Source organism: Zootoca vivipara, chromosome 10, assembly GCF_965207765.1.
Source record: "Zootoca vivipara chromosome 10, rZooViv2.hap1.1, whole genome shotgun sequence".
In the NCBI taxonomy this organism is placed as follows: domain Eukaryota; kingdom Metazoa; phylum Chordata; class Lepidosauria; order Squamata; family Lacertidae; genus Zootoca; species Zootoca vivipara.
The window spans coordinates 59,151,205-59,174,995 of NC_142593.1; the positions used below are offsets into that span (position 1 = coordinate 59,151,205).

At 43.3% G+C, this 23,791-nt stretch overlaps 1 protein-coding gene and 1 long non-coding RNA gene across 9 annotated transcripts in view; both read right to left on the reverse strand.

The window, feature by feature from the left end:
* The window catches only part of LOC132592815 (uncharacterized), a 45,715-nt gene extending 37,984 nt beyond the window's left edge, over positions 1–7,731 (reverse strand). Inside the window, exon 1 of the long non-coding RNA XR_009558340.2 lies at positions 24–7,731. This is a non-coding gene — a long non-coding RNA (uncharacterized LOC132592815). The remainder of the gene's footprint in view (positions 1–23) is intronic.
* KIAA1328 (KIAA1328 ortholog) overlaps positions 1–23,791 on the reverse strand; it is a 200,859-nt gene that overhangs the window by 166,434 nt on the left and 10,634 nt on the right. For all 8 annotated transcript variants that reach the window (XM_088652812.1, XM_035100609.3, XM_035100608.3 and 5 more), the window contains 3 exons: positions 23,399–23,538; positions 16,554–16,648; positions 7,744–7,859 (listed from right to left, as the gene is read on the reverse strand). In XM_088652812.1, coding sequence (XP_088508938.1) covers positions 7,744–7,859; positions 16,554–16,648; positions 23,399–23,440 — 253 coding nt within the window. In that variant the 5' untranslated portion in view covers positions 23,441–23,538. The remainder of the gene's footprint in view (positions 1–7,743; positions 7,860–16,553; positions 16,649–23,398; positions 23,539–23,791) is intronic.

The window sequence follows — 23,791 nt, forward strand, 5'->3', positions numbered from 1 at the left end:
CTCTGATGTTTCAAAGCTGAAACCTCTGATACCTCCATCTTTGAGTTGGCCTCCCTTCTTTCCCTCTTCTCCTCCTGTGAACTTTCTATTCTTCTGTTTCCTCTATTATTTTTTCTTTGAGCCAGCTTTCATCAGATTGGAGGTACTCTATCCTTTCCATTTACACAACCTCTTTTTCCTGTCTTTGGGGTTCAGAATTTGGAGGAAGCCATCACTTTTAGTGGATGTTGACTACGAGATGAATGCTATTTTTAACAATACGAAAGAAAAAAATGTGGAAATCCAATAAATATCTGAATTTCAAAACCATGTACTTGGTTCAATCCTATTAAAATGGATAGTATGGGATGCAGAGTTCCTTGCTTGGGTTCTTAAACTTACTCTACTTTTTTATCCAGAGTTGGCCCAGTGAAGTCACAGCAGACAGCTCAGGTCACGACAAATGTACAACCTGAAGGAAGCACAAAAGGCCAGACAAGAAGCCATTGAGACACCAAGCGGGTGGTGGAAGCTAATTTGTTCACCACTGCATGGTTACAATCATTGTGATAAATGGCTTGCAAAAAAAAGGATACCAATTGCTTTCACCAAATAAATCCTTTTATCCAAAAGGGAAGAGAAGGGATAAAAAAGTGTTCTGCCATCTGAATCACCGAAACTACTTTACAAGTGAAGGCCATTCTAAGGTTAAAAACAGTAAGACAAATTTGCTGCTGATTAATAATAAAGCCATTCATTTTATTCTTCAAATCTAAAGTAATTACAAGCCAGAGTATGGCAAATGGATTTAGCTGAAGCCATTATTACGTCAGGAAAATCCTTTAAAGAAGAACAGTCATTTAAAAGACTAAACTGAATAATGAACTCTCCTGAACAACAATTATTATGAGATTGATTTATTGAAAGTGCATTTAATCATGCAAGAAATGTGTAAAACTTTGCAAAACAGTTCAGTAAGGCAGCAACGCCAATCACGGGGCTGGCCCAACGTGCTCATTACTGCCGAGGGGGCAGGAGAGACAGGGGAATTCATTTCGGTAGGAGCAATAAAGTATATCAATTTCTCTGAATCCACATTTCTAGTCAATTTGCTACAGTGCAGGCTCCAGCAATTAATGATCTCATTTACCACTTGTGCCTCCATTTAGGAGACCTCAATCTTGGCCTTCTCTTGGGTCCAAGTGTCAGCAAGCAGACCATAACTCAGAAATGCAACCCGTGTGCACAGAACATCCACAACGCCAGGGCCTACTGTAAAATTATCACTGCAGTGTCTGTTTCCACACAGCAAGTTTCATGTTCAAAGCAGCTTGCTCGTCGTGTGGACAGGGGAATCTGCCACATGCAGCCTGAAACCTTTTGAGAGTTGGAACTCATCCATTTCTAAATGAGCACTAAACAATTTCTTAAACTAATGAGGAAACACTGTATTACTGAGACTCCCCAGAAATATTTCTGCATCAGGGAGCCAGTGCAGACAATCCTAGAGCAAGGAACAACTAGTTCAGAGAAATCACAGCTAGGCTATTATTTCTTTTTTCTCTCCCCTTGAAAGGCAAGTCAACATTAGTAGTGTGTGTCTTGTCTTGGACTACCTGGCAAGTCCACGCTGAGCTAGCATTTTAGCCTGGTACTTCTCAGCTCTTAGCCATTATGCACCACCCACTATCAGCTGTTTAGCCAAGCCCCTAAAAGCCAAAGCAGACAATAAAGGAATCCTAACCCAGAAAGTCCTTCGGCTCACACGGAGAGCCACCTGGTCCAATTTGCCCCACTACAAGAACTCACAAAAGATGCCTCTCTAACTGAGTTAACACTGGGTGCCACAAGCAAAGGAAGACTCCGCGCCAGAAGTGCCTGCAGTCCAGGAAAGATTTCAAACCTCCGTAAGCAGCGGCAATGCAAGAGGAGTGACGCCTCTGCAAAAACTGTGGGTCTTGGCAACTGTCACAGACAGGGCTATGGATTTAATAGGGGCCAGAGTCACTGCCTGGACATGAAAGTTTGGCCGGGTGCCGTGTTGCATGACAAGACAGCCCATTTGGGATTGCCATGAGCTTCTGTGATGACACCGCTTTGAGGTTTAATCCCACAGAGCTGGCATTAGGGGCAAAATGTCATTCTTTAAGGACACCCTGTTAATCCTAGCTTCCACAACCATGAGCAACCCAATCTGCCTTTGTTCTCATAAGCGTCCAGTATTTCAAGGGACAAGCTAAATCAAGTGAATTAAGACCGAAAGTGTCTTCAATAGCATTTCTGGGCTTTGATAAATTTAAACACTTAGCATTATTTTAATGCCGGTCTTCCTTGATGTTAGTTTAGGAGTTCATAAAAATTTCAAGGCATGTGTTATTTACCCAACAGCCCTTGACTACGCCTTCTACATTTAACAAGTTGCTAAATACATATATTATTTAACTGATGCCACCATTATGGTTGAGCATATAAATATTCAGGGAGTTTTTAATAAGCTGAGCTTTTATCCATTAGCCATAATGACTGTTTGGAAACCTTTACTAGTGGGGAGCCAAGATGCTCACTATGGGCACCATCTTCAAAGGCTGGGTACTCAGGAATTATCAGCTCTTTTTCTCCATTCTTCAACTAACCGTCTCTTTCCAGAGAAAGGAGAGTGGATTGGTTCAGAACTACACACTAGCAATTTGCCCCTGACTGTGGTGTGTGGGAAAGGAAACAAATCAAGAGTCTAGTGAACCCAGTCTCATGGCTTGCGTCCTCCAAGCAAACCGTAAGCGCTAAGCCAGAAACTTGGCTCCATTCATGGTTTGTTTGGAGAGAAACAAACCATGTGCCCATGTTCACACATCCAGCTTGTACCTTCATCCACCTGACACAGTCAGGAGCAAAGGCCTGGTGTGAATTAAGCCATTGTTTAACACAGATTGCAAAACAGGGCATTCTGGAACCTGAACCAGAACAGTGCATTAAATAATATCTCAACCAGCAATACTGATACAAGGATATTCTCAGATTACTTGTGTTCTGTGTGCCAGAAGAGCCAGATTCTGAGCCATGTGGCAAGACTGCAAATGTGTGTTTCGCCCTTTGCAGAGACACAAGGCTATTAAGTACTGGCAGTAACTGTAACCGGATGCTAAACTGCCACCAAAACTATCAATCATGCACCTGCCTGGCTAACTAAGAGATTGAAGTTGGTATGCAATTTCAGATCATTAATGTCCAGCCAGGCCAAGCACAGCACTGCACGCCAACTCTACGCTATTAGAAGGCAACTTTTCCCAAACTGGAGAACCCACCAGAAATGTTCACAAACACATATTCAAACTTAATTTCTGCGTGGAGACATATTTTTTATATTTTTGTAAATGCTAGGATTCTCAAGAGTTCCATAAATGCTACGGACTGCAGAAAAAAGAACTCTAGGTATGAGAGCAGCCCTGCCCGATTGCAAAGGAACTGCATGTAGCTTGTATGCCTCTCATCTCTGCCTTAGGCCATTAAAGAGATGATCAAAGGCATGATTGACTAAGGTCATAACAAGGTCCATTTTAAGCACATTGCCATCACAAGCAAACACACACAGCCACCTGCATAGCATTACATGGGATCCTGAAATAACCAACTCAAGACTCTGTATCTGTTCACGGACCCTTCTGAAAACAGAGCTCGTTCCACACTTCAAGATGGTGGGTAGAGTAATAAAGAATGCCAGAATTATTTCTTTGCTTATGAACTGAGTATTGTTCATCATAATCTTCCTGTTTTTTTCTGCTCACTGCTGATGTTTTTTTCTTTTACATTTTGTATTATTGAAATGTGCTTTTATAACTTACTGTACATCACTCTGAGTGTCTTGTTTGAAAAAGTAAGGAGCTATAAATAAATAAATATACAGCATAGCTAAAGTGATTGTCATAAAATAGATACAGCACGCACCCATACACACCAACTTAAGTCTCTCTTGTGACCATCAGCGAGTCACACACCTCAGTTTTGCATACATGCACACATGCAAACACCACCAAAACCTAAGGCACATAACTCTCTTACCCACCCGTGAAGAGCATTCACAGGCACCTTGAGCCCCTAAAAGGAACAGACTATGTTTACAAATCTTATATGCGCAAAGCTGTTCATTTGTTCCATTATCTTCTGAAGTCAAGAGCCAAGACTGTTTCAACACAATGTCCCACTAAGGCTAAGATGACAGAAATTACTTAGAAGTGGGGACAGCATACCACAACCATCATGAGCCATGAACTTCCCTTACGATTGTTTGCAATCTTGATTAAAACTGGATCTGCTTCATCTACACTCCCCTGGCTATGCTGACCGGCTGCAACCTTCTCTGACGTCAGTGGAAAAAATATTCTTCACATCAGAACTTGGCTTCTGAAGTTCCTCTTTACTTACCTTCATGGCGTTGTTGCCACTGTCAGTCATGCTCAGAGTCATCTAAATTGAGAGACATTACTAATTTAGGTTCATTGATTTCAATGGGTCTAGTCAGAGAAAAACTCAGCTGGACACAACCCAATATTTCTCAGAAATATTATATATCACTCCTCTAAGAAAGCCTATTAAAATTAACCCAAGGCTATAGAAAAAGAGTTACTGACACAAATGTGCTTTCTTTGGCAAGACCAGTCCACAAAATCCCCTTCTACCTGACAACGATATAGTGGGATAACCCTTTCCCTCTAACTGGTGAATGATTTCCCTAGTTATTTTCACCCCCAACAGTGTTACCAGACAGCAAACAATGCAAAATCACCACAATGTTTTCAACTAACCCTGCAGCTAGAGGATAGAAGCTCACATTTTAAAATATGCAAGCATAACTTCAGCACACAACAATACACTGCCAAAGGTATGGCACCCCAATTGCATTAGAACCAGATGCCCCCTAATGTCAACACCAACTCTGTGAATTGTTCAAACGCTATGAACTGTTAGGGGCTTTTTTGGCCATTAAAATAAATGCTTCTGGCTACTTCTGGGATGCCCAGTGTAAAGAAACGAGGTCAGGAAGTGTGTGTTCATGAAAGAAAAGCACCTTGGAAACTGCCTGCACTCCCCCAGATTTCTAACACAAATTTAAGAGCTTCATAAAAGTGCCAGGAAGTGGGAGGCGCATCACATATGTGTCCATCCCTATTTGTTTTAAGAATGTCCCGAACAGGCCTTCCCACATTCCAACACAGCACCAAGTTTCCTCCCCTTCTTTGCAGAAGACCAAGCATTTGTATTCCAGATTGATAAGTCATTTACACAGTTCCTTGGCCACTGAGCAGACTTCAAGAGAACTGAAATTAACTGATCAGAGGTATGTGAAGGATTTTGAATCATTCATGTATGATGGATAAGTGTTCGCGTAGTTAAAATTATATTGTTTTAAATTATGTCCTTGTTTTATGTTTCTAGTTTTTATAGAGTTTTATGTAGTGTAAAATCGCATGTATTAACCTTCTGCCATCTTTGCCAGACTTCTCCTGAAAGAAGTATTTATGCTCGAATAGTCTCTCGCCAATAAAGGTAAAAACAAAAACCCAAAGGGATATATTTCCTTCTCGATAGCTCAGTAGCACTCATTAGCATTAATGGAAGTTACGCATGCAGAAATGCGCCAAAGGAGAAAGAATGCCCCCCCGGAGTGTGCATCCCACCTCACATCCATAAGCATATGCAAAACACGACGCCTAGAACACTGCACCACTAAAGGAACGAAAGACACTATGAACACAGCAAATAAGGACAAAGTTTCAAACTCTGTTCTAAAAGCATCAAGCCTCAGCCCCCTAATACCAGATCACACCATCTGGGGTGCTGCAATGGGGCAGCAGGTGGTTTGCCCTCTCATCAAATAATTCTACAAGCAACGATCTCTCTACTGGGGGATATTTGTTTCTTTGAAGCTGTGGGTGTGGTCAATACAACGTATAATTCCGAGAATAGGCATTGTCAACGTAAGTCATATACCCTAGAAGCATATCTGTTTAACTGGAATGAGAGGATCAGGCCCATGGCCCATCTAGTCCAGCATCCTATTCTCAGAGCAGCCAAACAGATCCTGTCTGCAGGACCTGAGCACAAGAGCACTCTCCCCTCTTGAGGTTTCCAGCAACTGGTATTCAGAAGAATCACTGCCTCCAGCAGGTTTTCTTAGCTGCCTTCTTCTCTGCAAGGTGCGGGGACTTTCCTGACACACACCTTGCAGTGGGGAGGGGGAAAAGGAGAGAGATTTACAAGTGTGATATTCGCTCTTTCGCTTCTGAATCCTTCAGGAGCTGCAGCCCCGCCTGTCCCATCAGGTGACATCCCAGAACAAGCTATGGAGTTGGGACCGATGAACTTCCCAGGCCAAGCAACAAGCTGTCCAGGGGAGTCGGGGTTGCAGCAGGAGATTCCAGCTTCCTGCTTGTACATTACGGTCTACCAAGGAGACCTGAACAATGTTCTGCTTTACTCACTGCCCCTACCCTTCCCGAATCCCACCCCACCTACTTCTACAGAAGCACACCCAGCAAGCCCTACATTTGCACCCAATCAGGCTGCAAGGTGGGAAATGACACTCCACCATTTGGTACCCCCTCCCCCTGCCCAAGTGCCTCTTGTTCTGTTTTTCACTCAGTGATCAAACCATCTGTCAGTCAGTCAAACTGACAGATGAGCACTCTTAGCTCTGGTTAAGAAATGAACCCACAGTGGCAGTTCAGACACTCCTGTCTGCCAAGGGCCTGGGTCAATGCCTGACCAACATCCTCTTTTTTTTCTTTTTAATTTGGGCATGTGCACCCAACCCTACCAGAGATCACCATCTGTTGCAGTCGCCAGCAATTTTATTCTGAATCATTCAGCCCAAGTTGTCTCACTGTTGTGCAAGTCTTGAAATAAATGACTACCGGTATGTTGGAATTTCAAATACCGTAATGCCTGGCAAACTTCATGTTTGTTTCAATGGGGTTTTCACGAGATAAAGGGAGGGATTCAGTCATGCTAAGGCAACCGTTCCATCAGGGCAACCAACACACACCCCTTCTCCTCCCTGCTCCCTGCATGCTGTTCTGGGGGTTCTCCTACCCCCACAGAGCCAATTTCAGGGGGCATAAAGGAAGGAGAGGGGAGAAAGGCCCATTGTGCAAGCAGAAGTCCTTGAACACAGTTTCTACTGAAGAGAGTCATTAGTTGAACCCTGCCCGGTGGTTTTGGTGACTGAGGACCCTTCTGCCTATTCAATGTTTTCCGAAAAGGAGAGGCAGGCCACATCAAAGCCCACCTTGCATTGATCCAATAGTGTGCCATTTGCTCCAGGTGAGGACCATGCCAGAGCCAACATTCCAGGCGCCCAGCAACATCCAGGTACACAATGCAGGCAAAGTGTGGGGTGATACCTCTCTGGAAGCCTGCATTAGTCATCTGTGAAACTGCTAGAGCAAGATTCAGCAAGAGAGGTGGGAGGGAGAAGTCTATATTTTACTAACGCACAAATTCTGTTTCGTTGTTTTTAAGTTGACAAATATCTATTTCACAGCAAAGCAACATCCTGGGAACAGCTGGGTGGCACTTTCAAGCTCAAATGAGCCAGAAGTGCATGCTGGCAAGTCACCTCCGATTGCTTCTGAATGGCAGCACATGGAGATTTATGCCCGGCTATAAATTAGGACAATTATTTCTCTCTGGTTTGCTTTTTATTCCAGGCAGCAACTCTGTGTTTTACTCCCCCCACCCCCCACCCCGCTCTTAAATAAAAAAGGATATCTTCCCTTTCTTTGATGATGAGTTCATTCTGTTCCTCAAGTTGTCTGATCTTCTTCTCAAACGACTCCTGCTCAGCTTTCAGGCGCTCCTCTGTCACCTCTTTTTCCTCACTCACCCTGAAAGAACGAAAGAACACACACGCTATCAGACAAATATTATGCATGAACACAAGCAGGGAAAGCTTCTGATCAGGGCCAGCCTTAGGCATCGGGACAACTTCTTCCCCCACCCACCCCAATCTCATCCCGAAACATCGGGAGGGGAGGGAGAAATGTGTGGATAGATTTACTACTGCTGCTTCTGCTCATTTACATAGCCCCTGTCATCAGCAGAGCAGCCGATTCCTTTTATTGCTTTCAATCTCACCAGCCGCCATACGAAGTGAGTCATTATTATTGCTGTTTTACCAACGGGGAACGAAGGCTGAGAAAGTGACTTGACCAAGGCCAAACACTGAGCCCACTGGCAGAGGTGGGACTTGCTTTGACTGAGGAGCAAAAGTTTCAGGGTCTTATCTGCTGTTGGAGCGTATCATTTCCAACTGCAGGTGGAGAATCAAATGTCTGAAAGTTCCCCACCTCATAAAATACTCTCTCTACGCCAGCCTCCACCAACCTGGTGCCCTCCAGTTGTTTTGGACTATGACTATGAGTCGCAGCGTAAAATACCTGGTGAGCACCAGGCTGGTGAAGGCTGGTCCATGTTACAAATCATGGAGGAAGTTCTAGGCAAAGGTGGCCCCATGCATGGCCCAAGGGTGGACCTCCTGCTCTGTCTGCAGATCTCCCTCTCCATTTCCTCCCTCACCTGCAGAGAGGGGATCCCTGCAGACTCTGCTGGTCCCTGACTCTCTCCCCCGGGGACCAGAGGATTGTGTCCTTAAGGATCATAACTATGGTGCTGCTTTATTTTGTGATCTCAGCTTTTTTTTAAAAAGCCATGTGTTGATAATGTGCTGTCAAAGATTTAAGCTGATGTTATTGGGGAAGGGTGGGAGGTTGTTCTGTGTATGAAATAAAAATCCCCATGAAAAGCCATGTTGGCGATCAGACTTACAAACAAAGGAATGTGATATAAAATAAGCAAGAGAACAAATATGTGTCTTTTTCATGAACTGTTATGAGCCTCAAAGCCAGATACCAACAGGTGTCTGTATATAAAGCACAGCCTTGGCTTCCACTACTAACATCTGCCTCCTAAGCATCTGTTGTTGTTGTTGTTTAGTCGTTTAGTCGTGTCTGACTCTTCGTGACCCCATCTAGTACTATACCAGTGTGTGCTGCTACAACTCTAACTCATTTGCACAACTGGAGAAAGTGTTCCTCCAAATGGGGGGGGGGAGCAGCATCACAGAGTGAGTGTGTGCGTTTGGGGGGGGGGGGAGACCTTGCAAAGAAGATAAGCCTTAGAAGATACAATTACTCACAGGTGACCAAAAAGACAGCAGAGAAAATGGATACACATGCTTTGTCAGATTATGTCAGATTTATGTCAAGGCCTATTCAAGACCTGCTGGAGATTACTGTGTACTTTAGTGCTCTATGCCTCGTGGCGGAAATGCCATAAATGATTTCTGGGTCTGTCAGGAAGAAAATCACTGGAAGCTAAACAAAAACTTTGGCTCACTTGCTGCACTTCCACTTCCGATTCATCTCCCCAAAACATATTGTTCTACATGTTACTTGCTATAGCATGACAAGAGCACAAGCTTGATGTAACATACTTGTGTTATCCTTTGAGAAACTAGTGGTTTTCATTTTATTATTTCAACTGTGCACTGTAATTGTTTTAAATGGTAAATTTTTGTAATAATAATTTATAATAATTTATTATTTATACCCCCACCCATCTGGCCGAGTCTCCCCAGCCACTCTGGGCACCTCACAATTGAATATCAATACAGCATTAAATATTAAAAGCTTCCCTAAACAGGGCTGCCTTCAGATATCTTTTAAAATTAGGATAGCTGCTTATTTCCTTGACATCTGATGGAAGGGCGTTCCACAGGGCGGGTGCTGCTACCGAGAAGGCCCTCTGCCTGGTTCCCTGTAACTTGGCTTCTCGCAGCGAGGGAACCACCAGAAGACCCTCGGCGCTGGACCTCAGTGTCCGGGCAGAGCGATGGAGGTAGAGACGCTCCTTCAGGTATACAGGACCGAGGCCGTTTAGGGCTTTAAAGGTCAGCACCAACACTTTGAATTGTGCTCAGAAACGTACTGGGAGCCAATGTAGGTCTTTCAGGACCGGTGTCATGTGGTCTCGGCGGCCGCTCCCAGTCACCAGTCTAGCTGCCGCATTCTGGATTAATTGTAGTTTCCAGGTCACCTTCAAAGGTAGCCCCACGTAGAGCCCATTGCAGTAGTCCAAGCAAGAGATAACTAGAATATGCACCACTCTGGCTAGGCAGTCCGCAAGCAGGTAGGGTCTCAGCCTGCGTACCAGATGGAGCTGACAGACAGCTGCCCTGGACACAGAATTAACCTGCGCCTCCATAGACAGCTGTGAGTCCAAAATGACTCCCAGGCTGCGTACCTGGTCCTTCAGGGGCACAGTTACCCCATTCAGGACCAGGGAGTCCTCCACAAACAGTACTTCTGTCTTGCCAGGATTCAACCTCAATCCATTAACCGCCATCCATCCTCCAACCGCCTCCAGGCACTCACACAGGACTTTCACCGCCTTCACTGGTTCTGATTTGAAAGAGAGATAGAGCTGAGTATCATCCGCATACTGATGAACACCCAGCCCACCCTGGAACCATTTGGGGAAGAGTAAGCTATAAATGCAAATACAGTGGTACCTCGGTTTAAGTACACAATTGATTCCGGAAGTCTGTACTTAACCTGAAGCATACTTAGTACGCTTTAGGTTAAGTACAGACTTCCGGAACCAACTGTGTACTTAAACCAAGATACCACTTTATACACCCCTGCTGCTATTATCCACCAGCTAGTATTCAGAAGAAAAATACCACTGCCACAACCCCCTCCCTGAGCAAAAACATAGAAAATGTGGCTTAGTGTCAAAGTAATTTGCCCATCTCTTTGTGTATTTATTTATTTATTCATTCATTCATTCATTCATTGAATTTGTATATTTCCCTTCATCACAAGGCGGTTTACAACATAAAAATGCAAAATGAGAAAACAAAATGCATAACAGAAAAGACAAAAACAAACCAACAACCCTCCTACAAACACATTTAAAAGGACAGGTTGGTTAATCAGCCAAAGGCCTTGGTTACAGAGAAACAGTTCTGCCTGTCTTTCGCCTGTGGCAAAACTTATTTTTCAAACGCAAGTCCCTAGACAACGGGTTCCCTCATCATTTAGCAAGTCCAAAACAAGAGCAGATGTGAGAAGAGGCTCATTTCCACTCATTAACAGTGAGCTACCTCCAAACACAAGAAAGCAGAATTCTCTTAATTAAGGATTTGAAGGAGTAACAGGAAAGGTCTCCTACTAAGAAAAAGCGATACCTGGCAAAACAAAAGCTGGTAAAAGCTTTGCACAATGAGATGAAAGGCGTCATAGAGGAGACATTATGTTTCAACATTGAGACCCCTGCGTTTCTTATCAGGGTGCAGGCTTAATACAGTGGTACCTCGGTTTAAGTACACAATTGGTTCTGGAAGTCTGTACTTAACCTGAAGCGAACTTTCCCACTGAAAGTAATGGAAAGTGGATTAATCCATTTCAGACAATTATTATTATTATTATTATTATTATTATTATTATTATTATTATTATTATTAGAGAACAAGAAGGGAAAACTTATGCATACCTTTGCCCTGCTGGTGACTTTTGTATCACTGTTTATTTTATTGTGTTTAAAAATATATTGTAAGCCACCTTGAGCACTTCGGTTAGTAGGCAGCGTATAAATAAACCCTCCTAAATTAATAAATGAATGAATAAAATGCAGCTCCACACAGGAGCTTCTGCATAGGCCAGCAAGTGTACAAGGTGAAGAAAACAACAGTCACACTAAGCTGCTGGGTAAGAACTCCTAATTCAGACTGGTATGGTTGTCTTTGGGTTGTATTCATTTTACCCAAGCCCATGTACTACCGAAGACCTAAGGAAACTCAATACATATGCAAATCTAGAAAGGGAGTTTATTTATAAGCCATTGAAATAACAAATTTTATGATGTCTACCCACACAACGCAGGTGGCGCTGTGGGTTAAACCACAGAGCCTAGGGCTTGCTGATCAGAAGGTCGGTGGTTCTAATCCCTGTGGCGGGGTGAGCTCCCGTTGTTTGGTCCCAGCTCCTGCCCTCCTAGCAGTTCGAAAGCACACAGTGCAAGTAGATAAATAGGTACCGCTCCGGCGGGTAGGTAAACGGCGTTTCCATGTGCTGCTCTGGTTCACCAAAAGCGGCTTTGTCATGCTGGCCACATGACCTGGAAGCTGTACACCGGCTCCCTCGGCCAATAATGCGAGATAAGCGATGCAACCCGATTCGGTCACGACTGGACCTAATGGTCAGGGGTCCCTTTACCTTTACCCACACATTTATTTTCACTTATTTCTTTTAAAATATTCTAACTTGTCTGATCAAGTGTTTTTTGCATTTGTTACTCTTCGACAGTGGAGCAGGCTCCCACAAAAAGTGGTGGGCTCTCCTTCCTCGGAGGTTTTTCAGCAGAGGTTGGATTGCCACTTGTCATGGATGCTTTAGTTGAGATTTCTGCATTGCAGGGGGTTGGACTAGATGACCCTCAAGGTCCCTTCCAGCTCTTCCATTCTATAATTCAGACTAGACAGACCTTCAATTTGACACAGCAAGGCAAGCAGGTTATTTTCTTAAACACCACTGGCGACATTAGAGAAGGATTATTTGGTTATCTGTATGGAAATGAGGCAGGTAGACTGTTATTACAGGACAGTGTACCAGGAGCATCAATCTTGAAAGAATTGCACTGGCTGCCAAAATATTACAGGGCCAAATTCAAGGTGCTTAAGATGACTTATAAAGCTCAATGACAACTTGGGACCTGGATACCTCAATAAGTGTTGTCTTCTGGGTAGGCTCTCTTGCTGAAATTTGCTATGCAGCAACACAGGGGAAGAGCCTTTTTGGTGGTGGCGCCCCAATTGTGCAGTTGCTTCCCTTCTGAGTAACAGCTGACACCAACACATATCAGTTTTCATTAGTGCCTGACTGATTAGTGGATATTAGTCCATTTTGTTATTCTGGCATGGTTTGATCTTTCTTGCCTGCTATTTATAATGTGTTGTTTCAGTTTTAATGTCCCCTGCCCTGGGACTGCCTTTGGCAATATAGGGCAAGATAAAAGGAAAAGCAACAAACAAATCGAGCAAAGAACCAAGGTGTAAAATAACTCCTGCTGATCAAAGCATTAGTCTAAGAAATCAGAGTATGGCTGTCAATCTACAATGCACGGATCAAAACAGAAAAAAAGGAGTATGCCTACGCTGTTTTGTTACTAGGAAATGCACCAGTGCTGGTTAATAGTAATGGGGGGAAAGAACCCTTCCATCTTTTCCAAAGAGAGAAAGAAATTATGGCAAGCATTAAAAGAGTGGAGGTGAAAGAAACTAAAGCTTAACTCCCTCATTACGGTGAAGAGGTCTTTTTAATTATATCCATTAAAATATGATTAGGTTTAAAAATAAAAGGAAAACCAAGTATAAGAGAGTGTTACGCTCATTTTACTTTTCAGAATTAATGTTGCTGCAACTTTCTATTTTTCTTCCAAGAAATGGAAGGTAGAATTATCAAGCTGGCCCGGGGGGGGGGGGGGGACTCAGAGCATCCAAGACTTAAAAATAGTATTGTTCTTAAATGAGTTGATGTATGTATACAGAAGAGATTAAAAAAACCAATGCTTTCCTTAGAAAACAAGGGGGAAAGCATATATATTTATTCAAATGAGGATTAAAAAAATCCTTAGCATCTCTTCAAAAAATAGCCCAGTTTGAAATCAATTTAACACCAACATAAATTCTAATGATTACACTTATGATCTTTTACAACTTAACCACAACCATCTTGGACCCTCTGCCCAGTTCTGACATAACAAACCATGGTTTGCCATTTCGTGAACAGGCAGCTGACTTGCATGCATTCTGGCAACCCTTCTTCACACTAAGGAACAAAATCAGTAGCTTGCAGGACCAGGTCTGATATCCTGTAAACAAACTACAGTATGCACAACACATGTTTTGCCACAGTTGGTTTTCAGAGTTCACTACTGGACAAAATATGGTTTATTGCAAATGAAAGCATCTGACAATGACATCATCTCAAGGACAAACAGTGAAGGATTGAAGTGGGTCAACTCTTAGTGGTTGCTCCCTGTGGTTCATTCTGCTGGAGATAAAAAGATAAGATATGCCAAACTCGGCTAGGTCTCAGGTCCAACCAGGCTAGATCTCAGTCTGTGATAGCTACCAGCCAATTATCCCCAAAAATACAAAGATAGAGGGCAATGAAAATACAATTCCCCCATTGTTCCCAGCATGACTTGGTTCTCATCATGACTATTAGGTGACCAACAGACATAGCCTCATATTACTGTTTGTTCAACTGTTTCGCTTAGCAATTTTTATCATAACCCACCTTGTGAGGGAATGCTCAAAAACGCAGGGGTAGAAATAAGTAATTATAATCTCCTCTCCCATAACTTCACCCAGTTCATTCTCAGTACCCAAATATCACATTCTGCCCACAAGCTGTACAGTAGGGAACACAAACAAATATGCAAACACATGCAAACCTTGTTTTCCTTGTTTTCCATTCTTACATTAATAGGAGAGCAGTGATCACAGACTCATGGGAAGAACAAGAACCTCATAATGACTCAAAGGAAGTTAAAGCTTTTCAACAAGAAACTTCTTCTCTATCTCTGGTTACAACCAAAGTTAACAGAACATACGAACTGTAGGATGATGCTATATAAAATGGCAAATTTGGATAACAATACATGCTATCCCCAACTGACTCCAGCTTCAAGGCCTCAGAAGAACTGGTGCATGTTGAGCTTAAACTAGGAAAATGATGAATGGTGTTTAATTGAAGTAGACAATGGGATTGGCTGAGGAGCAGGGAGCTAGAAAAGCATGTGCAAGGCTTATTAGCACTGCTTCCAGACACTAGACAGCCAACACACAGCCCACCTTGTTTAATCCTTCAATCAATTCCAGCAGCACATGTTCCAGCCTTTTACCATAGCTCAGAGGGCAGAAAGCAGAGACTATCTAGAGTGCTCCTGCAAAGCCAGTACTAGGCATCTGGAAAGGAGCAGTGCAAGTCACAGCCACACAAACAGCAGCAGCAAGGCTTCTGCTGTTGCCCCAATTTGTGTTCAGGAGTGAACCAAAGACAGGTTTGGCTGAAGTGGGTGGCTATAGGAAATGAAATAAAAAAATTCCTTCAGTAGCACCTTAAAGACCAACTAAGTTTTTATTTTGGTATGAGCTTTCGTGTGCATGCACACTTCTTCAGATACCTGGACTTCCATTTCATGCGGCTCAATGTGGTGCCTTCCATAGTTCTGGTTACAGGTAGGTAGCCGTGTTGGTCTGGATCGAAGTAAAATAAAAAAATTCCTTCAGTAGCACCTTAAAGACCAACTAAGTTTTTATTTTGGTATGAGCTTTCGTGTGCATGCACACTTCTTCAGATACCATCTGAAGAAGTGTGCATGCACACGAAAGCTCATACCAAAATAAAAACTTAGTTGGTCTTTAAGGTGCTACTGAAGGAATTTTTTTATTTTACTTCGATCCAGACCAACACGGCTACCTACCTGTATAGGAAATGAGTAACTGATCAGCCGAGTAACTGATGTCTCTATCCCTGAACTTCTTGCCAGCTAGGTCAGGAAGATACATAACAATTCACTCCTCCTCAGGAAGCTAGGTTGCAACAATGGCAATGGGATAATTAGTAAGCAAAAGGGCGCCAGGAGAAGATTTGGAAATCCTGAAGCCTCCGCTTTAAGATTCTGGTGCCACGTTCCTTCAACCAACTAGGAATCCTGTAGAACTGAAAATACAAACTAGACAGAGCAATGGCACTTCCAGGATGAGTCAGGCAACCTCAGGTCAGGTCACCTGCACATTCACAGGTGTGCATACTCAGTTTCAGGAGCACTCCAGCAGGTGCCAAGAACTAACTTGTGACTATCTTTCTAATTAACTTCCCCCGTTTAATTTGGACCCTTATTTAGAACGCTTATTTTAGAAAATTAGAATATTGCTTTCATATGTGCCTAGAATTGTGAGTGTATGCTGCTGCACTTTGTTGTTAAAACTACCTTTCTAATAAATTCCTAATTTTTTATATTATTTCCATGTGGACCCACCTTTGTCGTTTGAGAGGGTTCAGATACACGCATTAAGGACAGCACTCTGTGACTCCCGCTAACGATCCTTTGGGAGGGAGTGTGCTCTCAGGACCACATGGGTGCTGGTTTCACACAAAGCCTCCAAACACACATGTCTATCAGGCCCCATGTTAGCACGTCAGAGTCCAAAGCAAGAACTTGTAGGTGCTTGGGGGGGGGGAGCAGCAAAGTGAGACAGGGCACAATTGTTCAGGCCATCCATGACACAACAAGGACAACTTTTGGAGGAAACCCTTTGAAGACCTTCCCTAAACGGCAGCAGTCTCTTGCAACAGAGGCAGACAACTGCTCCATGCCCTACTTGATCATACCTGTGCCAGCAAGGAGTGGTAATATACTTTTAATAAACATGAACGCTTAAATTTCATAACAGTAATTGGAAAGAGAGTCTCATCCTAAACCTAATGCATTATCAGACAGTTTATCCTCACCTTGCAAGCTCCTTAATTAAGTTTGCTATGCGCCTCTTGTCTTCAGGACATAAATCCTTTAGAGAAGCACTCTTCATTCCTCCTTTGTCAGGGACCTGAAAATTAAAATCAGCATTTTAAAAAGCAATCATTAACATGGAAGAAGTGTTTCTGAATCTACAATAAAAGTATTTCAAGCACCAGAGGCTGCATATTCAGCCCCAGATGAATTAAGAACTGAAGAGAACACAAGTTTTTAAACAATAAAAAATCAACCAGTAGGATAATTTCCCAAATTGTGTGCTGGAGGATTCGCCATTAAATTGTGCTTCTAAAGATAAGCTCCAGCTGGAGGGAGAAGTTTGAAAGGGGGCGGGGGAAGGAGAGTGCAGCCAATTTGCCCATTCTGTAATCCTTATTAATGATTTTATTTATTAATTGGTTGACAATGCAGTTGTTTCAGGAGAAAAAGATTGCTCTGCCCAAGGTGCTACTGAGAAAAGTGTACAAAAGTCGACCCATGAATATATCATACAGTATAACTATCAATACAATATGATGTGTGAATGTTAAAGGCAACCTTGTTAAATGAAAGTCATAATAGTAGGGGTGAATTGTTTATCATTTCAATAAATGCTATTCAAGATTTAAAATGCCTGAATTTGTTTCCTCTGTGGTTATTTCAGAATTTGGCATTTGGTTCACTGTCAATCCGGTGCAGTTCACAATTCAACATGCATTCCACGGCTCAGTCAAAGCTGATGCTGCTCGAAGACTTAAAAGGAGCTCCAAAACCTTAACGGCCGATAGAACTAATGTGCCTGCCATATCAACCCCACTTTGCTACTGTGCAGGGACCAAAGGAAACTGAAAACCTCAGGTTACTACAGCAATGAAAATGTCACTACCAGTGCTTTGGCCATCTTCCCTTACTGTAAGAACTAGCTAACTTTGCACTCCTTGTCCGCCAGAGGGCATTTCATGCTACATAAATTCACAGTTCGCTTCAGCTCTCTGCATGCATGTAACAGCTCAGTCTTGAATTTTCACAGCTAATACAATGTGCACCTTCGGAGAGCTGAGTTGGGAGCCTTCCATTATATTCTCAATTTCAGTTATGTAATAGCACCTTTCTCCACAGTGAATAACACAGCAGCAGAACAAAAATACTGAGAATGAACTATAAATTACTGGACTATACAGAGATGAAATCCGAGAGTAATTAATGACTAATCCTTGAACAAAATGGCGGTCTAGAAGTTGGGAAAGGATCTTTGTAGAGAAGGTCCCAATGTACAACCTGCTATACCTCGCACAATCACACCAGCTGCTGCCGCTACCACTAGACTGCTGGAGCAAACTCAACGGAGCTTAAATTTTAAAAACTGTTTCAACACAAACACACACATACACAATACATACATGCATATAAGCATGGGTATTCCTTAGATCCCAGCCCTTATCTAGGCATTTGTGCCTCTGCTTTGTGCAAGGGTTAAAAACAACCATCCATTTCTCTAGTGACATAACAACTTAATAATAATAATAATAATTTATTATTTATACCCTGACCATCTGGCTGGGTTTCCCCAGCCACTCTGGGCGGCTTCCAACAAAATATTAAAATACAATGGTCTGTTAAACATTAAAAGCTTCCCGAAACAACCCTCTAATAACTAGTATATCGTGATCCTACAGCACAGGGTCCCAGTCCCATAGCTGCACTCTTGCCAGGACAAGAAGAGCTCAACAAGGTTGCAGCAGCAGTAGTTCTCCTTCATCCTGCTGCATCCATTTTGTACACAAAGGGGAGAAGGGTACTTCTTCAATCAGCCTTACAAGTAAATCAAAAAGTTACTAGCCTTCAATATTTGTTCTGCCCCCTCCTCCAAAGTCAGCATGGAAACACAATAAAAAGTGCCTTCTTCCATGACGGATGGTGGAGGAGAGACACTCTGATAGTCCACTGTGTTTTTGTGCTGACTGTGGATTTGATAGCACTACTCTTCCTTTACAGCTGGCCAAGAAATCAAGTGAGCTGGCTGCTCAGTCACCTGCATGAAATTCCTGGTTGCCTGTGGCTACTAGGCAAGTAGTCAAATAAAGGCAGTCCAGTGATTTTAGAACCGAACCCTTTCACCTTTTTGAGTCTTCGAACACATGGATATCTCCATCCCCTTAGGTGCCACTTTAAATTGGCCAAAGGCTAACAACACAATGCTTTTTTTCCCTCTGAGGAGCTTCCCATTTCTTGCCAACAGAGGCCTGTGGCACAGATCACAAAGAATGAACAAAGGGTTTGTATCTCTTCTATGTGATGCCTCTTCAAGAGCATGACTGGGAGTTGTGGCTAGACATTACCAAGAAAACATGCCCTTCTGGGTTCCGATACTCCGTTCAAAGAAGTCTTCAAAAGCTAATAAAATTATTATTTTAAGCCCTCTTTGAAATGGATAGCAGCGATCAACCTGTACTGAGTGATGTTTCTCACAACCCCAGGCATTAAAAGAGCTTCATTCAAACCTTTTGATTTGTGTTTAATTTAAACAAGCTTTTCACTCAAAGCACTTCAAGTTAACAGCTGCAGGTTACATCTGCGAAAACTTTCTCCGCACTTCTCAAAAAAGGAAGACTAGTTCCAAAGGCAATGGCTCCCTCCCTACATTCACACCAGAGAGATGCTCTCCCGTTACGTTTGAGAGAAGCACCCATTGCACGTACCCTGAATCAAATAATTTCTGCAACACATATCCTTGGTGGACACTATGCATAGGCCTTTTAAAGGAGCTGCTTTTTCAAAATCATGAAAAACATGAAGGAAAGCCTAGTTTGCAGAACAGGACTGTCCCAAAACACTGTGGGGAGCACTGCACTCCCAACGATATTCAGTAATTCACCAGCATGAAATATAAGACTGGCAGATTATCTTCCTAGGTATCAAGAGGAAGTGATGCTTTTTTTATTAAAAAAAAGACACATTGAGAGAACACATTTAAGCCTAACAAGCTGTGGGAGAAGGGAGGGCACTCCCTTAAAGCCGGTGGCAGCAACCAAACAGCTAAGCAGGGGCGAAATGGTGGAGATATAGCATGGAATAAGGAGATCGTCTGAAGAGAGAAGTCAGTAACACACCCAGCGCACAGATCCAGGGGAGAACCAAATCTCATCTCAGCCACAAATTCAGTTGGCAACCTTCAAAACCCTCGTCTCGAACCGCACTCCATTCACAAAATAGGGACTAATACTTACAGGGTTGTTGTAAGGTGTGCAATATTACACGCACAGCTCTGCACTGTATGTTGTTGTGGTGTAAGTGATGCATTACTCCAAAATAGGAGCAGCACACAGACCAGAAGGGTGGCTGAGCCAAGCCAGAAATGGCTGACAGCTCTTTAAGCCACAGAGAGAGCTTTGCTAAAGGACATACAGAGCAGAATGAGAGGCATGGCATTGCCATGAGGGGAGGAGGATGTAAGCCTGAGGCTACCAACTGCTTGTTTATGCAATCTCAACCATGCCAGTAGATCATTCTGCTTTGACCAAAGCAAGGTTAGCACAGTCGTCTTCTCTATGTTCTGTAGTTTGCTGGTATTTTGTGCAGACAGCAGCACAGTAAACAGCATGGCTTCCTCTTCACCTTGGCCTTTGAGGTGGAATCTGGCAGCTGATAAACCAAGAAGGATTTACCAAGCCACCAAGATCCTCAGGATTCAGACAGAATCCAATTCTGAGGTTATGCAATAAACTCTCAGAAAGAATCCCGCACGAGAACAGAGAAGATACAGGCAAAAAAACAATTCACCCAAAGTTCCTGCCCTTACTCTCCAGGAAGGTCTGCCTGGTGACGACATTAACCACCTTTCAGCACCAGGCTAATGGGGAGGGGATTCCGTGAATGCCACAAGAACCACAACTGGTGACCCCAGATGTACCTCCTTCTCCTAGGAACTGGATGAAATGGGATTGTAATGCTTACTGCTGTTTCTGAGTTTATTTTTGGAGGAACATTGTTGAACTCAGTAGGTAGAGCATGAGACACTTCACCTCATGGCTGTGAGTTGGAGCCTCACATTGGGCAAGAAACTCCAGAATTGCAGGGGTTAGACTAGATGACCCTTGCGGTCCCTTCCAACTCTACAATCCTATGAGTCTATGTACCTAAAAGTCTTTTAATCATCTGCAGTTTTCTAAATATCCAGAAATGTTTGTTTTCTATTAGGCAATAAACACAAGAAAGAAAGAAAGAAAGAAAGAAAGAAAGAAAGAAAGAAAGAAAGAGAAGAAAGAAAGAAAGAAAGAAAGCTGGGATTGACCCCTACAGCACCTCCAGCCCCTAGCCTAGATGCCTTAGACTTGCTTCCCAGGCTGTTTTATCTCTTCCATTTTAAGCATGAGCCCTTTAGAGAGACATGTTTCAGATGAAATACCTGCTGCTCACCCTCAACCCTTGGGTGGGATAGGGTGGGAAACAAAACAATAAAAATAAATTGAGATATCAGTTCTTTTCTGAAATTGTGCTGTAGTTTTCATTTACACCACCCAATCAAATCACATCTTGATTTATGACTCAACTACACCAGCCCAGCTGGGCAGCAATTGGGCAACAGTTCCTCTTTGGAAACAAGGGCTTTCACACTTTCCAATTTGCCCTGTGAGATAGATTGGCCTCGGGGAAAAGAAGAACTAGAGGACTAATTGGTTTACTTGCTCCAGATTTTTAAACTAATATATATTATTATTCTCATCATTATATGGAGGGGGTGAGCTAACATGTAATATTCTCTTTCTGTTATCTCTGCTTTGTTGTTTTATAACCCACTATTGCTTCTTTAGACAAAGGCCCATTAGTCATAGCTATAAATTCAATAAAGACAGCGTAAGGATGCACTTTTACAGCAGGTCCTATACAACTGAAGTTTACATCTTCCACTTTAGTGACACTGTAATGTATTCGAAAGGAGCACTGCTCACGCTGCAGAAATAAACTGCTGCTGTCTTGGGGTACGGTCTTTAACTCTCCACCTCAATCTCTCACACAGCCATGGTTCTGCCCACAAGGGGAAGGCAGTTCTGATAACCTGGACTGCTCTTTGCAAGAACATTCTGCTAGAGGGATGGTAACTCAGTGGGTATAGCACAAGGTTGGCACAGAGAAGGGTCGAGGCTAATAATAATAATAATAATTTATTTATACCTCGCCAATCTGGTATAAATGTTCTTGCAAAGAGCAGTCCAGGTTATCAGAACTGCCTTCCCCTTGTGGGCAGAACCATGTAAACTTCCCTAAACAGGGCTGCCTTCTTAGATGTCTTCTAAACATCAGATAGTTGTTTATTTCTTTGACATCTGATGGGAGGGCGTTCCACAGTGCGGGTGCCGCTACCGAGAAAGTCCTCTGCCTGGTTCCCTGTATCCTCACTTCTCACTGTGACAGAACCGCCAGAAGGCCCTTGGCACTGGACCTCAGTGCCCAGGCAGAATGATGGGGGTGGAGACGCTCCTTCAGGTATACTGGGCCGAGGCAGTTTAGGGCTTTAAAGGTCAGCACCAACACTTTGAATTGTGCTCGGATACGTACTGGGAGCCAATGTACGTAGGTCTTTCAAGACCGGTGTTTTTATGTGGTCTGAGCTTAATCCAAAGTAGTTGTGTTCTATGTTATGAATCCAGCACTGATACTTGTTTCTTTTTGTTTTCCAAACCATTTCTTATTAGCAAAACACACACAAACACTGAAAGTGTTGGCCAGAGAAAAAGGTTTCAAAACCACTGCCCTAGAGAGCCACAGTCAGTGGAAGATAGCAGACTTGGTGAACAGTCGTCAACAGGTTTACCACACCTATCAGTCAATCACCCATTCCCACCACCCTTCTGAGTACATACCCCTCCCCACCCTCTCACTATATATAAGGGTCTGGTGACTTCTGTTTCAGTGTATCTGAAGAAGTGTGCATGCACACAAAAGCTCATACCAATGACAAACTTAGTTGGTCTCTAAGGTGCTACTGGAAGGATATTTTTTTATTGGGGGGGGGGTGATCCAATGTCTGGCCCAATAAAGGGAAGCTTCTCAACAGAGAATTTGGGGGCTGATCACTGCAGAAGCTTTTCTTTGCCCCAAACAGAAGAGAGACCTGCTGGGAGGAGGCAGCAAATCTTCAAGGAGAACCACTGGGGCACCTCGCCAGCCAATCTAAACCCCCCCCCCCGGGTTCCCTTCCAGTCCCAAATAGGAGGAGCAGGAGGACGTGCCTCTTTTTGACAAATCCCTTGCAGCTGCCTGTTCATGCTGAAAGGCAGCTCATCTGTCACAACACTATACACAGCTGCAAGAACAGGCAATGATGGAGGTGTATCCAGAGTTTTGACTCCCTAAAAGAAGCTTTTAATCCTTAGGCACTGTGATAGGAACTGGTCCTGCTTGCTTGAGAGATTTCTCAAGGCCTGCACAATTACTTTATCTTTGCCACAATGATTGCACCAAAAAAGAAGGGTGGAAAGCCTTCTAAGCCAGATACAAACAGCCACTTTTCAGCTGTGTGAGAACAAGAAGAGAGCAAGGGAGGCACAAAAAGTCTATATCAAAAGTCTGCATCCAATTGGACTGCCGTTACTGCCACTATCCGAGACCACGTTTACATTATATCTCATTTGTTTTAGTATTTTGACACTGTAAACTGCCCTAGATACCTTGGTAGAAAGGCAGGATATAAATGTCATAAATAAATAAAATAGTAAGTAAACTTCACATTGTCATCCTTCACAGGTTTACTCAGTCCTGCTGAGTTGAACGGACTTCCAGGTTAACTCTGCCACAGATTGCAGCCTCAAGAGTTCTGGTTTCATTTGCCCTTCTCCGTACTGACCTGCTGCCCAGGCACTTGGCTTGCGCTTTTCCAGGCATCCATTGGGGGGGCGGCAGCAGCTGCAGGCACCTTTGCCTTCACTTCCGCTTTCTGACCTTTCAGCAGGTGTCTTGCTCTAAAATTCCTCTCTGTGGAAATTCCTAGAGATTGAAGAGACAAGATCAGGAAAACTTCCAACTTGTTCTTACAAAGCGCCTCCCACACTGAAGCTTCCCACAAAAAAGAGGAAATGAAAACAGCAGCCCCAAAAAAGCAGCAGCCCAGCCCAAGGAAAAACTCTTATGAACAAAAACAAACCAGCCCAGACTTGAGAAGGCCCAAGAATAACCCTGCCCAACACCAAGAACCCTGCACCTTGGACTTACTCTTCCCGTCAGGAGATAGGGGCCAAAT